Source organism: Artibeus jamaicensis, unplaced genomic scaffold (assembly GCF_021234435.1).
Source record: "Artibeus jamaicensis isolate MK-2021 breed Jamaican fruit bat unplaced genomic scaffold, CSHL_Jam_final contig_729, whole genome shotgun sequence".
NCBI lineage: Eukaryota > Metazoa > Chordata > Mammalia > Chiroptera > Phyllostomidae > Artibeus > Artibeus jamaicensis.
This window is the reverse complement of record NW_026521939.1, coordinates 6,320,090-6,335,602: the sequence shown is the minus strand read 5'-3', so window position 1 is coordinate 6,335,602 and position 15,513 is coordinate 6,320,090. Positions and strand designations below refer to the sequence as shown.

At 40.9% G+C, this 15,513-nt stretch overlaps 1 protein-coding gene across 3 annotated transcripts in view; it reads right to left on the bottom strand.

Moving 5' to 3' along the window:
* TXNDC11 (thioredoxin domain containing 11) overlaps positions 1-15,513 on the bottom strand; it is a 64,254-nt gene that overhangs the window by 1,499 nt on the left and 47,242 nt on the right. For all 3 annotated transcript variants that reach the window (XM_037151218.2, XM_037151219.2, XM_053672119.1), the window contains 4 exons: positions 10,095-10,881; positions 7,722-7,864; positions 7,274-7,383; positions 3,326-3,406 (listed from right to left, as the gene is read on the bottom strand). In XM_037151218.2, the coding sequence (XP_037007113.2) occupies positions 3,326-3,406; positions 7,274-7,383; positions 7,722-7,864; positions 10,095-10,881 (1,121 nt within the window). The remainder of the gene's footprint in view (positions 1-3,325; positions 3,407-7,273; positions 7,384-7,721; positions 7,865-10,094; positions 10,882-15,513) is intronic.

The following is a 15,513-nucleotide window of genomic DNA, read 5'->3' as shown; positions in this document are numbered from 1 at the left end:
TGAGCGAAATTTCTACCACAGATCTATTTCCCTGTGTATACACAACTGGCCGCAACACATCAAAACCACCAGCTTTACACATGAGGTAGACAAAGGTTATTGTTGCCTTCTGAAGGAAGGTAGGTTCAGAGCAGGGCTGAGGCACCTGGCCAGGACCAACTCGCAGCAGGGCTACTGCTCACTGCCAGGAGCTCCCAGACAAGTGGCCTCCCTGTGCCTCTGCACTGCCTCATCTGTAAATGGGTAACGAGGTATCATCTCCCTCACAGGACTGCTGTAAGGATTCCACGAGTTACCCAAATGCTCAGTGCGTGCCAGCTTTAAAAAGAAAAATCACATTGTTCCTTAAAAAACAACAACCCAGAAACCACTCATTAAAAGCTTGTACACCTTCTCCACACAAAAAGCCAGTGGTGAGATACCCAAGAAAAGACAAATGGTGTTCTGTTAATGGGTAGTCTTTTCCCTAGGAAATAAAAATCACAGGGAAGTTAAAACCCTATGTACCCCATTATATACAACAGTTATGGAAACCTGCAGGCAAACGGAGTAATTTCAAACATTCTGAGATTAAGTATATAACCATGCCCTCCTTTAAAGCACAGTTTCCTTAACATGTAAGCTTTCTTCAAGTGGGGCATCCCAGCCATTACATCGACAACTAAAACCATCCTGGCCCTTGAGAAATGTGCGAGGAAGCACAGACTGAGATCTGCTGCTAAGTCTGCAGCACGAATCAGGGCTAGGGCAGACAGTAAATGTAAATTACTCGCCCCCCACCCCAGGATAGAGGCACTGAGATACCTGTGTATTTGGAGGCACTTACAGTGCCGAAAATGACATTTCTAAGCATGCCGTTTCAGAGTTCCTGGAGCAATCACCATGAATCTACCTAATGGGTGTGCTAAAATGCTTCCAAACTTTTTAGAAGTAGCAAGGGTACAAAGTGTTAATAAAATGCTTCCAAAAAAAGTAATCACTTTGAAAGTGCGATGGTAAAGGTCCCACTGTCTGACTCTCCTCCAGATTCACCAGTAACATGCTTATGCACCTCTGGCATGTAAAAGACCAAATATAAAAATGACAAATGGGGTGTAAGGTATCTACTCTAAAGAAGACACTATCATACTGAGGGAGGGTGGGCTGCTCCTATGAAGAAGTGAAGTCCTTCCCCAGGGAACACATTAGAGGGAACTACTCCCTTCTGATCCAGCACCTATGTTTTGAAATGTCATGGAGTGGCAGAAGGAAAAGTGCTCTATGATGCCCCTGAACAGGCCGGCTGGCCTGGCCAGGAGCAGGAGGCAGCCCGGGTTGCACACTGTGGCAGAGGACAAGCTCTTTCATGTGGTTTTCTTTTCATTATTATAAAATTAGATGTGCTCACTGTAGACAATTTGCAAAAAATCTAAAAAGCATCTACGAGGCACCCCCGAATGACTTGTAATCCTCACTCCTCCAAAATAATCATTGACAACATTTTGACATCTTTTCTTCCCTTAGGTGCACCTTTTAACCAGTTCAAATTTATATTTTATCAAAACATATTTTCATATTCTTTTCACCAAAAATAACATAAGCATGTGTATGTGAAAAAGTCTCATTTACTTCTTACCAATCAGTCTTTTTCATTTTCTCTTCTGCAAGATTGTCAGCTCATATCCTTTGCCCATTTACCTTTTAAGTAAACTGAACATTCACTTTGGACCAGCTTATGAGGAGCTTACTTCACTCCTATTATTTATTTTGAAGAAATAAGAAAAATTCCACTCCAAACCAGTAATGCTTTCCATTAAAATAGAACTGGACAGTCTTTTCATTTTCAGTATTTACGGTCTTGATTTTTCAATTCAAGGAAAACAGTAAAGGGCATCAGTGAGCCCGATGTGAGTCTGGTGAACAATGTCACCTCCATGCTGACTACATCAGACAACTTTAGAATAAAACACTCAAGCCAGACTTAGGCCCCCAAACACACAACCCTCCACCCCCAAGTCTCTTTCCCTGTCTATCTCAATACATATTCATGGATTCTAGGTGCTGATAACTTCTTTATTCAAAGGCCAGTGCTGGATCTTACAACTTTAATACTTTTCTAAGCTGTGTTTGGATTCCAAAATTATACCCCATTAAACTTCGTGCCCAACTTCTGTCCCACACAGATGAAATTGCTAGTGTTACTGTCCATGATTCCATAACTGTGTGGCTCTCTAAAGCTTTTTAGAAAGAAAAAGGCTCATCATGACAAACTGACAGTAATACAGGGTGAGTCATACTCTGTTTTTAGTGTGTGATTTGACAAGACCCTATTACCACAGGAAGCATTCCAGAAAAAAATCTTTGTGATAAAGAGGAAAAAACAAGGAAATGATTCAATATATATGAAGGAAGCACTCTCCTGGTGAAACATGAAAACACAGCAGTGGCTGCAATAAATGATAAAAGTGAGTTGGGGAAATTAAAGCAGTAAATGTCACATGTGAGTTAGGGACCTCAGCAAATGCTTTTCTCCAGTAAAGGTATTGTCAAAGACATGTGACTGGGTCCCCAAGGACCCACCCTTTTAAAAACAAAATGGAATCTGTAAAAAGGGAGAGGACATCTGGTTTATTGGCTTTGAAAGGCCAAGAATTTCCCTTTATACCAAAACATCCGCATCCACATTTGCTAATTGCCAAGTCTCATCCCCTTGGCTAGTGTCCCGCCCCTTCTTGCTGGGTTTTCAGGGTAGTTGGAATAATCACAAAACTTGGAGTACCACTCAGACAAATGTGAGGAGATCCAGGTGACAACCTTGTGGTAGACGTTCACAGAAGTCTGCACACTTGGGAAGAAGGCTCCTTGGCCCCTACTTCTTCCTTGTACAAGAGGAACAAGGTAGTCATGGGCAGGGCTCAATGAGAAATGACATGCAAGAAAGCTTGGGCAGGTGGGACCAAGACTCCCTGTACGGCTCATCAGATGCCTGTTGTTTTACCCCACGGAAATGTGGCACACTCTGCTGTCAATCTTGGCATCCACTGTATGCTCATAAGGGCCAAGAAAGCTAATGAGTTCTGATGGTGACACCTATTCTCGTGTAAAACACACTCTGGGGAGGGTGGAGGGACAGAGTTCTTTCAAAATGACACCACAGCTGTACTGTGACACTAAAGCCCTTTCACTTTTTGTCCCTAATGGCACATTTTTTGAATGATACATTTTATTCAAAATAGTTTAGTAATAACTAATGATTTACATTTCACTTCTATGAAGTATCTTAAACCCATTTCATTTTCAGCAAAAGAATGCCATCTGTCCAAGTATGAAAAAAAAACTACATTACCTGTTACAGGGAAAAAATAAAACAGTAGGAAGACGGTCAACCATAAATTCCCAAGGAAGATCATTCTGAGATACATCAATCCTAGAAAATGGAAAGAACAGAAAAAGTAAAAGACTTGCCGAGAAACTCCAATCTGAAAGAACCTTCTCAAATAACTGAAGAACCTAGAGCATTTTCTGCAACCAGCCTTCTCAGTAAGTGCAACATCAGGTTTAAGTTGGGCACAGCTCATGCAGGAAGCACCGATACTTCCTGACATGAATCTTCCCACTTCACTTACTGAGTGGATATGTAATGTCCTGAAAGTAAAAATGAACTTCCCCCAAAAAGCCTCACTAACACCTCAGGAGTAGCACACCTACCTGATGAGACCTGGGTAAGTACTTTAATCCCTGAATTAGCTGTGGAATAACAAGGGAAATCATTGTGCAAAATATATCAAGCCTATCTGAAGATGAAAGAAAACTGGAAAAGAAACACTCTATTTAATATTTTGTAAATCTGGATGGAGGCCCCAAAAGGTATATTTTATCTTAGCAGATTTAAAATTTTGTAAAAACAGAAAATTACATCTGTGCTATATTGCCCAACCTACCTGTGTTTAATTATTAATTACTCTTGAACTAGCTGGTGGCTCCTCTTGTAGCTGGCTATGAACAGGACATGCAGCAAGGCCCCCACACCCCAGGGGCTGCTCAGATGGAGGAAAAAGAACATTCTAGAAGGAGGGAGCCAGCAGAGGGCTGCTCAGTCCTACTTTCACAAATACTGCATACAAAACATGGAAATTTTCTGACTCATTAACTTGACAGAAGTTTTCAGAAAGTATTGGGGAAGGCAGGATGAGTACCATGCATTTGTCCAAAAGGATGAAATTCGCTTAAAAAAAGGCATAACCGGCACTGGCAGGTGTAGCTCAGTGGATTGAGCATGGGCCCGTGAAGCAAAGGGTTGCTGGTTTGATTCCCAGTCAGGGCACATGCCTGGGTTGCAGGCCAGGTCCCCAGTGGGGGACACATGAGAGGCAACCACACATTGATGTTTCTCTCCCACTCTTTCTCCTTCCCTTCCCCTCTCTCTAAAAATAAATACATAAAATATTTTTTAAATTATATAACCAAATTATAACAATTTTAAACAGTTTTACTAATAAAACAATACTCCTGCCTACCTAAAACATTAGAGTTCCATTTTTTAAACAAGTGGTGTCAAACACTTTATTCCATAATCAAATATGTTTTTCCTCCTGATTTTCACTTCAAAGAAAGACTAAACTTTAAAATTAACCATATATTTCATCCTCTATTTCTCTTAAATTACTTGTATACAAAACCTTGTTCTAGTGAGTGGGTAAAAATGCCAGCACATGCTCAAACATAATTTACTTAACATTCTTCTACTGTTGGATATAAATAATGTTGCCATGCTTCTAATGGAAATCCTATTTCCTTAATTCCCCAAAGTGAAATTAACTGGGTCAAAAATGTATAACAATTTTTGTGCTTTCTTACAATATTACTAAAATGATTTCCAAAAAGGTTATGCCAATTTATTAGCTACATCTGACTGTGCTAATTTCACTTTGTTTTATCAAAGATTCTGTCACTTAAAAGCATTTGTTAATTTAGTAAGTAAAAATGACACATCGTTATTCCTTTAATTTACATTTATTAGATTATAATTTCCCCAGTTTATTTATTCTCCTCTTATATGAAAAACCTACTCATATCATTTCTTTACACTGGAATCCTTCTTAGCTGTTTCGCCACCTGCCCCCAATTTATTATGGCAAAGTATATGTAATATAAAACTTACAATCTTAACCATTTCTAAGTGTACATACAGTTCAGTGGTATTAAGTACATTCATATTGCTGTGCAACCGTCATCTTGCAAAACAAAACTCTGTACCCATTATCTCCTATTCCTCCCGTCCCTGCAACTGACAACCAACATTCTGCTCTCTATGAATCAGACCACTCTAGGTGCCTCACAAACCACACAGTATATGTCCTTTTGTGTCTGATTTCATCTAGCATTAATGTCTTCAAGGTTCACTCATGTTGTAGCATGTGTCAGGATTCCCTTCTTTTAAAGGTGACCAGTTTCCTCTCAACAGTTTCTTAAACTTTTAATTTTCCAGGGTCTGGAATATGAACACGTGATTCTGAATCCTGGTCCCTCACTTACATGCTGTGTAACTCTGGGCAAGTTACCTAATCTTTCTGCACCCCGGTTTCCTCCTCAGTACAAAGAGGATGATACTCATGTCTGTCTCACTGTATGTTCTGGAGATTAAGTTATAATATGTACATATAAAAATTTCTCGAAATTTCTCGGCACTGTAACTCCTCAAATTTGGTTCTAACCAGCACTTATAACATATAAGAGGTGAAATATACAAGGTCTGTCCTCGAATAACCCAGCCATTGTTAATATAATGAGAATGGTTTTGCAACACACTAATGTAACCTGGCAACCAAGGAGAGTAGACCAGAATACACATGCGCGAACAATGACAACTTCCCTGTTCTAGTCAGTGGGGGCAGTAGACACCACTGAGTGAGCATGTGTACTGTGTGGCCAGCCCATTCAAAATGACAGCGAGTACAGCAATGAATCTACATCAAATTGTGCATTAAGCTTGAACATTCCTCCAGGGAAAAATATTCAGATGATTCGGAAGTCTGCAGCTATGGGCAACTGGTGATGGGCAGCTTCATCACGACAATGTGCCTGCTCACGCATCACATCTAGTGCAGAGTTTTTTGCGTAATATCAAATCACTAGGTGACTTAACCCCACTACAGCCCAGATTTGGCACTCTGAGACTTCTCACTTTTCCCAAAACTAAAATCACCTTGGAAAGGGAAGAGATTTCAGACTGTTGATGATAGTCAGGAAAATAGGATGGGGTAGCTGATGGAGACTGGGAGAACTGTGAAAGGTCCCAAGATGCCTACTATGAAGGGGACTAAGGCATCATTGTCCTATGTACCATGTTTCTTATATCTTCTTCAATAAATGTCTCCACTTTTCATATTACATGGCTGGATATCTTCTGCACCAACCTTGTATATGCCATAAAATACAACTCTTGTCCTTTTTTAGTATGTTTTCCTTATTTATTTTCACTGCACATTTTTCTAGTGGAATTTGTTTCTCTTTCATTATTTTTTAAACGTGCTTCACTTTGGAAAATTTCCATCTCTCAAAGGAACTAGCAAATTCAATAATCTATCTTCTATTTTTTTCTATGATTTGATCTTATATATTTAATTCTAATCTATCTAGAGGATTTTGGGTGCGGAGAAGATATATCTAAATAAATTTTCCCCCAAACTGCTTACTCCCTATCAAAAACTCTTTAAGTCTTGTTTTTACAGAACAATAATTTAATTTTTTGTGTGTACTTAAAAGAGCCCACAAACAGTATCCACAGAATCACAAAAACAGAACATGTGGATACCAACCAATCTTTCCTTTTCATTTATGAATGAGGAGAATAACAAGGCCTGGTGGAAAGATTTACTCCAGGTCCCAGGGCTGGTTGGCAGCACATCAGGGACTGGCCCCCTTTAACTGGGCCAAGGCCCCAGTGCTATGCAACTCCTGGGCACCCTTCCCATGGTATTACAGAAAGCTGGCCACTCCAGGGGGCTGTTCTAGCTCCCGCATGAGCACTGATCCCATATAACTGCACTCACACTCCTATGAATTAAATCGGGTATACACATGCAACGTCATGGACAAAACACTCCGAATTCATCCAGAAATCTTTGGTTTCATTGAGGTTTTGCTCATAACTTTAAGCTGACAATTAAATTCAACCAAATCGTCCCCAAGGTTAATGAAAAGTGGGCAGACCCTTGCAAACCATATGGCTAAGCTGCAAGAAAGAGTAAAGTCAAGAACACAGCCCAAGGTGCTACAGAACAGGATTCCTTACCTTGCCACGGTGATTGTATCTGCTGGCAAGAGGCGAGCTAGCTGGATGAAGACGTGATTGAGGGATGGACAGAAGCCACACCACTGTGCATAATAAAGCAGCAAAACATCCTGTGGGAAGAGGGAGAATGGCTGTGACTGGTGCCTGGGAAATAGCTTCTTGGGCCCTCGCTCTGCTTTGAACCCAGTAGGCATTCAATATATGCTGCTTCTATATAAATTATAGTGATAAAACTGGTCGTCAGATTTTTCCAGTTATGAGCTTTGCTTTCTTAAGGACTTTTTGCAATTAGAAAAGCCCATGTAATTCACACATGTTCTGTAATGAGACTGTCGCATGATTAATTTTCTGTACATCAAAACCAACTGCTCACCCTAAGAATTACAGCTTTAGAAACAATTTAATAGGGATAGATGGCATAATTTTTGCCTCTCTCCTAATTCCATACCTGCTTTTGAAGGACTACTTCCCAAAAGGTATCAGTTGTCACTTCAGTGATTAAATGCTGAGAAGGGAACTGGGCAGAGTCACTTCCAATAAGATGCCTTTTCAAGGGACTGTAGAGAAAGCTGAAGTTTTGAATAAAAGACTCTAAAAATAAAGAGAAAATGAGATCAACTCTTCTCTAAGTACAAGGAGAATGACCTACTTTAAACTCTACCTTTTAAAAATTGGGATGGCTTGACAGGTTCACATTTTTAACAGTTCATCTACATGCAAAACACTGAACAAAGCTGCCCAGGGTGGCACCAAGTTTTAGCCTTGGTGCTATTAACTCAGCAGACAGTGACTTAGATAACAAGACACCATGCATTGTTAGATGCTCTCATATTCAGACTAGGAATGCTATCATGATTTATCTTAACAAAACTGGTCCACAAACAGACACCAGAGATTGCTTAAATTATCAACATGCCACAATCTTTTAAGAGATTTCAACCTATAATACTAAGACTGTTAAGTATAACTACAAATGCAATAATTGCACCAGTCTACTATAATGTATTAGGTATTTAACACTAGTAAATTTGAGGACAAGGAACTATGATTTTTGTTTCCTTTATTAAAGTTCCTCAAGTTTCTTAAAATGTTAGAAAAATAAACTCAATTATATTTAGCAGAAAAGCACATTAAAAACCCATAAATAATCCAAAAACCTCACTTGAACCAACAGTATTACCCTCCCCACAAATGCCACTGTATTATCTGAAGCAGCAATAATCTGAGTTTCACTTCTTTTTCTTTCATCTAACTCTTTCCATTTTGAGGTCCAAATGAACAATGCAATGTTCTGCAGAGGGAGAGGAAGTAAAGAATGTCATATGAATACTAAAGAGAACTCATTACTAGCACTGAATAACACTTTGTTGGCTATGTTTTTGAAACATAAAGCAAAGAATTATTTGCTAATCTGCATGAGGCTTACATTCTGAAACTTCCCCAGAGACAGCTGATTTAAGAGTCAATACTCAAAACCAACACTGATACCTAGTAGATTTTTCCTTTTAACAAGGACCCTTACACATTTTGTCAGCAACTACAGGACAAAGAATTAAACTTGGTTTTTCAGACTAAATACAGGAAATGAAAAGAAATCTTAAGAAGTGAAGATTCTTTCAGAGTGAACACATTATGAACTCATTGAATGCTTGAGTATAACTGAACAAAATTCAGGAAAATCCAATAAACAATTACTTAAAAAATAAAGGCTTGTTTCATTTTAAGAAAACAGTACACCAAAATCTAACTTTAGAAAACATGAACTAGAAGCAATTTGTAAAATTAATAGAGTATGCACTTCATAGAGTGACTGGTCACAGGGTCCTTCAAATACTCAGAAGCCTTTGTGTTTATAATACATAATTTGATATAGAACAAAATCAGTATTTACATAAGCCTTTTCAAATGTGTCTAATGTAAGAAAGATGCTTCACCTAGGCTTTTCAAAAGACAGCTGAAAGGACTGTTATTTAGGGGCTCTGAGTTTACTGTTGCTGTCATACTCTCTAAACTGGAAAACAAAAAGGTTTCCTTCCCTACCAAAGTCCTCTTGTCTCCATTTGGCAAACACTGACTTTCCCCATGTTTCCAATGAGGCTGAACTAACATGGCTTTTGAATTCTCACTTCCTGATGTGTGCATCAAGGATGTCAGCAAAGTCCTGGAAATAGGACAGTGTGGGTTAGATACTGCTGCGGCCAACCCCCAAGCAGCCCCAAGGGCAATCTCTCCTATACTGCGGTCTTACCTCCCCAAAACGTGGTTTTTGCTAGTTTGCAAACTGACACTTGGTTGTTACAATCTAGGTACCCAAGGTCTATAGCAGCATTTCCCAACCCTTATAAAACAGCAACAGAACAAATTAGGCCTTGACACATACATTTAGATCTCTGACACAAAAAGGGAATACAGGCAGTTCAATTGTTTCACTGCTTTCTGTTTAAGTTTCTTGAGAAAGAAGCTGCTGTTAGGACTCACACTCATCAGCCCCCTAGGACCTTCATACTAGAAGGGCTCTGTCAGAGTGGCCAGGCTCCTGACTGCAGCTCCCCCTACTTTAGATGTGATAGACACTGTCAACCTGGCATGTCAGACTCTTATCCTCCAAGGGCTAAATTACCAACTTACCCAAAATTTGGAGTTAGAAAATTTTTATTTCATTTAATAGACAAAATTAGCTTCTTGTAAATTGTGACCAATTGTGCCCTAAATATTTCAAATGACCCCCATGACCAAATGTAATGAGATTCCCTAGGTAAAAGTCACCTATGTGAAATTACACAAACTTATTCTGCTTGGGGAAGTAAAGTATCTACAGTACCTAGGGAGAACTTCATAAGAGCTTGATTTGGATCCAAGATATAGTGAGACTCTTCTTTCACATCAACAATTGCAGCAAACTCTTTCACCCGAGTGGTGCTAGGAGCGCCCAGCCTTTCTGCATATAACCAAAACAAATTTGAATCCAACAGGTAGAGGTTCAGGGTCTTGTTGGTTCTGCAGCTTAGGCCTGTGAAGTTTGTGCTGTTCGTGTCCACTTCAGCAAAGACATGCCTGTTCTCCTCAATGTGAGGAATGGAGCCTGGGGTATCAACCTCACATTCCTTCTCAAGGGAAGAAAATGCAATGTTTGGGGATTTGAAGCCATCTGGTTCAGAATTAATTAAGCCTGTCACACCCCTGTTTATGGTCCTGCAACATGCAGTGTAGTAGCTGAAAGGGCTGTAGGAACTCAGAAAATTGCTACACTCCATGGTATCTGATATCACGTGATAAAAGGCCTGCTCCTTGAGGTAGAAAGAATCCAGAGCTGCTGCCATCTCGAGGAAGCTGCACTGTGGCACGCTGACCGAGCTAATGCCCATGGCCGTCTGGTTGACACATAGTTCACAGACATTGTGGGTCCTGGAGATGGAGTGCCACTGGGGCAGCACCACGGTGTTGCAGCAGGGGGATACCGTTATCAGAGGTGGGTCCAGCAGCTGGGCTAGGGGCTCAGATGCCAAAGATTTGAACACTGGGGCATCCACTCGCTGCAGGTGCTGAAGGAGCAGCTCCACCACCTGGTCCCCATGACAGTTGTTGTACTCCAAGGCCACTTCGGTGATCTGAAACATAGGGCGGAGTGCATGAGAAGTATGGGGACGACCAAGGGAAACACCCTATTAGGCCTGGAAATCATCCTAATCTGATTCATAGGTAGGAACCCTGGCCAGAAGCACTGTGCCAAATAAGCTGTCACACCAAAATCTATTAATAAAGAGACTTAGATTATTTTTCAGAACATACCATTCTGTTAACAAATAGTGAATCAACTGCTTAGAGACAGAAGGGGTCTTTGGGTAGATGCATTACCCTACCACATGACAAGAATGAAGCCTGGAAGGGTGAAGTGGCTCAGCCCTGTAATATATACCCAAGCTGCCAAAAAACCAGGAACAGAATTTAAATCTCAACTCCCAGCTGAATGCTTTTTCCATCTGTAAAACTCATCTATACAATAACTTTCTTCATCCAAAACAACAGTCTAAAAACTTCCCAAATATTTAATGAGTGGATCAAGTTATTTCATGCCATATATTTTTTCAAATAAATTCATGCCTCGGGCCGTGAGTTCATTCTGTTCCAACCCACACTCATCCCTCTTGCCTTTCCCCATGACCTCTTCCTTCTCCTGTGTGAATACACAGGCCTGTGTATCTTCTTCACCATCTTCAGGAAAAAAGGGCATCATCAAACTGACCAAATCAGTTGATCCTCAATTCCTCCTCTGCATCACTGCGGGCTTCAAATCCAAGCAGCTCTGACTTCACTTTCCTAAAGCAGGCCCCCTGTCTGCATCCCCACGGCTACTGCCTCAATTCAGGCCCTTGAGTGTCACAGACCACCACCATTTTCTTTGGTTCCCAGGCCCGCGCTCAATCCGCTGAGCTACACCAGTCAGGGCTCAAGACCACCATTTTCTTGCCTCTGCCTTTACTGAGCCTCCATACTGGGACCACTTATTTTTAAAAATACAACCCTAAGCAAGAGACTCCTCTGACAAATGACATTCTATGGCTCCCTATTACCTGTAGCAGAAAATCTAAAACGACTGGCCCATGTGTGCCTTTCCAGTGCCATCTTACCCTCTTTAGACCAATCCAGGCCCTCTCGCAATGCCATGCTTTTGGAGGCTTAGTCAGGACCTCCTCCATCTGACAAACCTCATTACCATCCCCAAGACCCAACACCAGCGTGGCTACTTCAGTAAAGCTATCCCCACCCACACTGAAAGATTTGGATTCTGCATCTTCAGGGTCCAGAAGCCCTTCCCAGAGATTTTCATAAGTGTCTGCTGAGACGCCCCTCTTCCCCACAAACTATGGATCTTCATGTGCAGGGATCACATTTGATTTATTTTGCTATCCGCAGAGTCTAGTAGAGGGCCAGGCACAACAAAAATACTAGTAAACACCTGGTAAACAAGTGGCACCTCAGGGTAAAAGTACATGTTCCCATTTCCTGATGAAAGTAACCACCTACCCTGAGATCAGTATTAGCCATTTAAATTTACATTTCATTCCAAGACTCTTCCATTTCCAAATGAGTATCTTTCACCACTCACTACTCACCCCAGCTTCATGAGAAAGATGAATAAGTCATTATAATTCAAAATGTATTTACTCTATAAAATAGAATATGCTAACTTGGAGCAAATCTTGCCAATGAGTTAATTAAAAGGTTAAACCACTCAGGCTCTTGTTTCATTAAATGTGTGTCTGTGTATAAAATCCATTTAATGAGTGCTTTTCCAATTTCAAAAAAACCCCCAAATTTTATAACATATGATATTTATATAGAGAGAGTTAATCCAAGATATATGCATTTGTACAGAAAAACAAGTAATTTGAATAGTTCTTGGGCATAAAAATGGTCACTTTAGATGATAAACCAGTGTTTTGTTTCTTCCCCACACAAAACCTTCTCAGCCCTTCCGGACAAGGCTCTGGCAGCACGACACATTATACTAACAAGGTCAGGCCTAGACGATCCATGAAGAACCCACCTGCCCTCTGGCCCCACCTGGTACTGCTTTATGTTCAAGGACACAATAGTACATTACCACTCCTACCCATGTCCCCCCAAAATCCCCAAATTCAAGTATTACTTTTTGACAAAAAGTCCAAGTATATTAAGGACAGCAAAATTCCTTTAAAATATCTTCTTTCCTTATCTCTTTAATTCTTATCTCTCACAAAGAAGCTACATCAAGAATATTTTCAACTGAAGACAATATTTTTAATTGAAGACAATATTTTGACTTCTGGTCAAGACAGAGGCGTAGGTGAACATGGCTCACCTCCTTGCACAACTACAACAAATGTTACAACTAAACTACAAAGCAACCACCACCAAAAATCATTAAAAAATCAAGCTGAATAGAAGTCAGACAACCAAGGAATTAAAGAAGTCACATTCCTCCAGATGGGCAGGAAGGTTGCAGACAGAGAAACGCAGAGAAACAGAGATCCAGAATGGGCGGTCCCACATCCATGTGTGGAGGATAAAAATCAGCAGGGACACCTCAGGTGCGAGAGATCCCAGCCCCACACAAGACCACCCAGCCCAGGGTTCCAGTGCCAGGAAGATAAGTCCCCATAACTTCTGGCTGCAAAAACCAGGAGGGTTGGGGAGGTGGGAAGAAACTGCGTTAAGGAAAAAAATATCATAACTATGAACATTAAAATGGCAATAAATTAATAACTATCAACAATTGAATCTAAAAAAACAAATAAGCAAACAAGTAGAACAGACACAGAATCACAAACATGGAGATCATTTGCAGGGTTATCAGTTGGGAGGGGGAAGTGGGAGAATGGGGGAAAAGGTGCAGGAATTAAGAAGTACAAACTGGTAGGTACAGAATAGACAGGGGGATGTTAAGAACAGTATAGGAAATGGAGAAGCCGCAGAGCTTATATTCATGACCTGGGGACATGAACTAAGGGAGGAAGACTGCCAGAGAGAATGAGGGGGCACTGAGTGGAGGGGACAACAGGGTAAAAAATGGGACAACTGTAACAGCATAATCAATAAAATATACTCAAAAGAGAAAATATTTTGTATAGAGTAATGCTCTTGAAGAATGAAGAGATCTTATTTTTTCCTATAAAGTGAACCAGTTTTTACTTTCATATTCCTTTTACATAACAGGCAGTTTTGAAAATGCAGCTCAAGTTCCATCCCATACATAAATCACTTGCTGTCATATTTAATTTCATGCGATCTAATAAGGAATATGTGGCAAAAAACTTTAAATGTACTCTGCTTCATTCCATTTCTTTTTCTTTTTTAAAGGTTTATTTATTTACTTTGAGAAAGAGGGGAAGGGAAGGAGAAAAAGAGGGAGAGAAACATCAATGTGCAAGAGATACATCAACCAGTTGCCTCTCACACACCCCCAACTGGGCACCTGGCCTGCAACCCAGTCATGTGCCCTGACTGGGAATCAAACCAGTGTCCTTTCAGTTCACAGGCTGGCACTCAATTCACTGAGCCACACCAGCCAGGGCTTCATTCCATTTCTTCAATCACAGAAATTTGTAAGTCTGAACAAGATAACCATGCCTTTGCTTACCAGACTCATTGACTGTGAATGCCTCAAAGCAGGACTGTCAAAGCTGAAAACAAGTCACACATACTCTGCTGGCTGTGGGAGGCATCTCTTTTGATACGCACACTGAGATGTCTTATGACCTCTCTAGAACTCTAGGGGCCATGGCCTGATGCTGCATGCAATGCAAACTGTGCGCTCCTAGGTGGGGAGTGGGCACATGTGTACAAGCATCTGCATGGTCTTAAAACTGGGCCTCACACTGTGGTCACCACATAACTGTCTCCTACTGACCCCCATTAAATTCCCCTCTATAGCTGCTCCAAAGGTCCTTGCTTGGCAAGCCCCCAACTCTACTATCCTCATTCTGCAATGACCTCATTCTTCTCCCAATGTAGGCTTCCTCAACTGTCTGCCAAAAGTTAGACCTAAAGGCAGTAATGGAAAAGGAAGGATTTAAGGCTTAAACCATTTTGTGTTCAAGGAGCCAATGAGTCTAGAACCAGTGACTTCCAGTCAGTGTGTCACTATTTCCCTGGCCACACTCCTCTCTTCTCACCCCTACCACAACCATCCAAGTTCAGAATCTTACTACTTCTCACTTTTTGGAATACTGCTGCCAGGGGAACTTTAATAATAGTAACACACATCTCTGCTGACATGTCAGTGAGACTTTGGTAGCTACAGTAAATGCTAAAAGTCCTCCAAGAAGCACCTAAGGGCCTCTCTTCCAAAGTGTTTTTTCTGGGTCTTCTCCAACAGGCCTTTTATGGAGACTATACAACTTGTGCTATTTCCTAAAACCTAAACCTACTGCAACTTCCCCACCCCTGTGCCTTTGCTCAAGCTGTTCTTTCTCATAAGTTTCTTTTTTTTTAGATTTTTATTTATTTATTTTTAGAGAGAAAGGAAGGGAAGGAGAAAGAGTGCGAGAGAAACATCACTGTGTGGTTGCCTCTCATGTGTCCCCTACTGAGGACCTGGCCTGCAACCCAGGCATGTGCCCTGACTGGGAATCGAACCAGTGACCCTTGCTTCACAGGCCCATGCTCAATCCACTGAGCTACACCAGCCAGGGCTCTCATAAGTTTCTTTCAATTCATCAAGACCCTGGCCACCACTGAAGGTCTATCTCAAACACTTG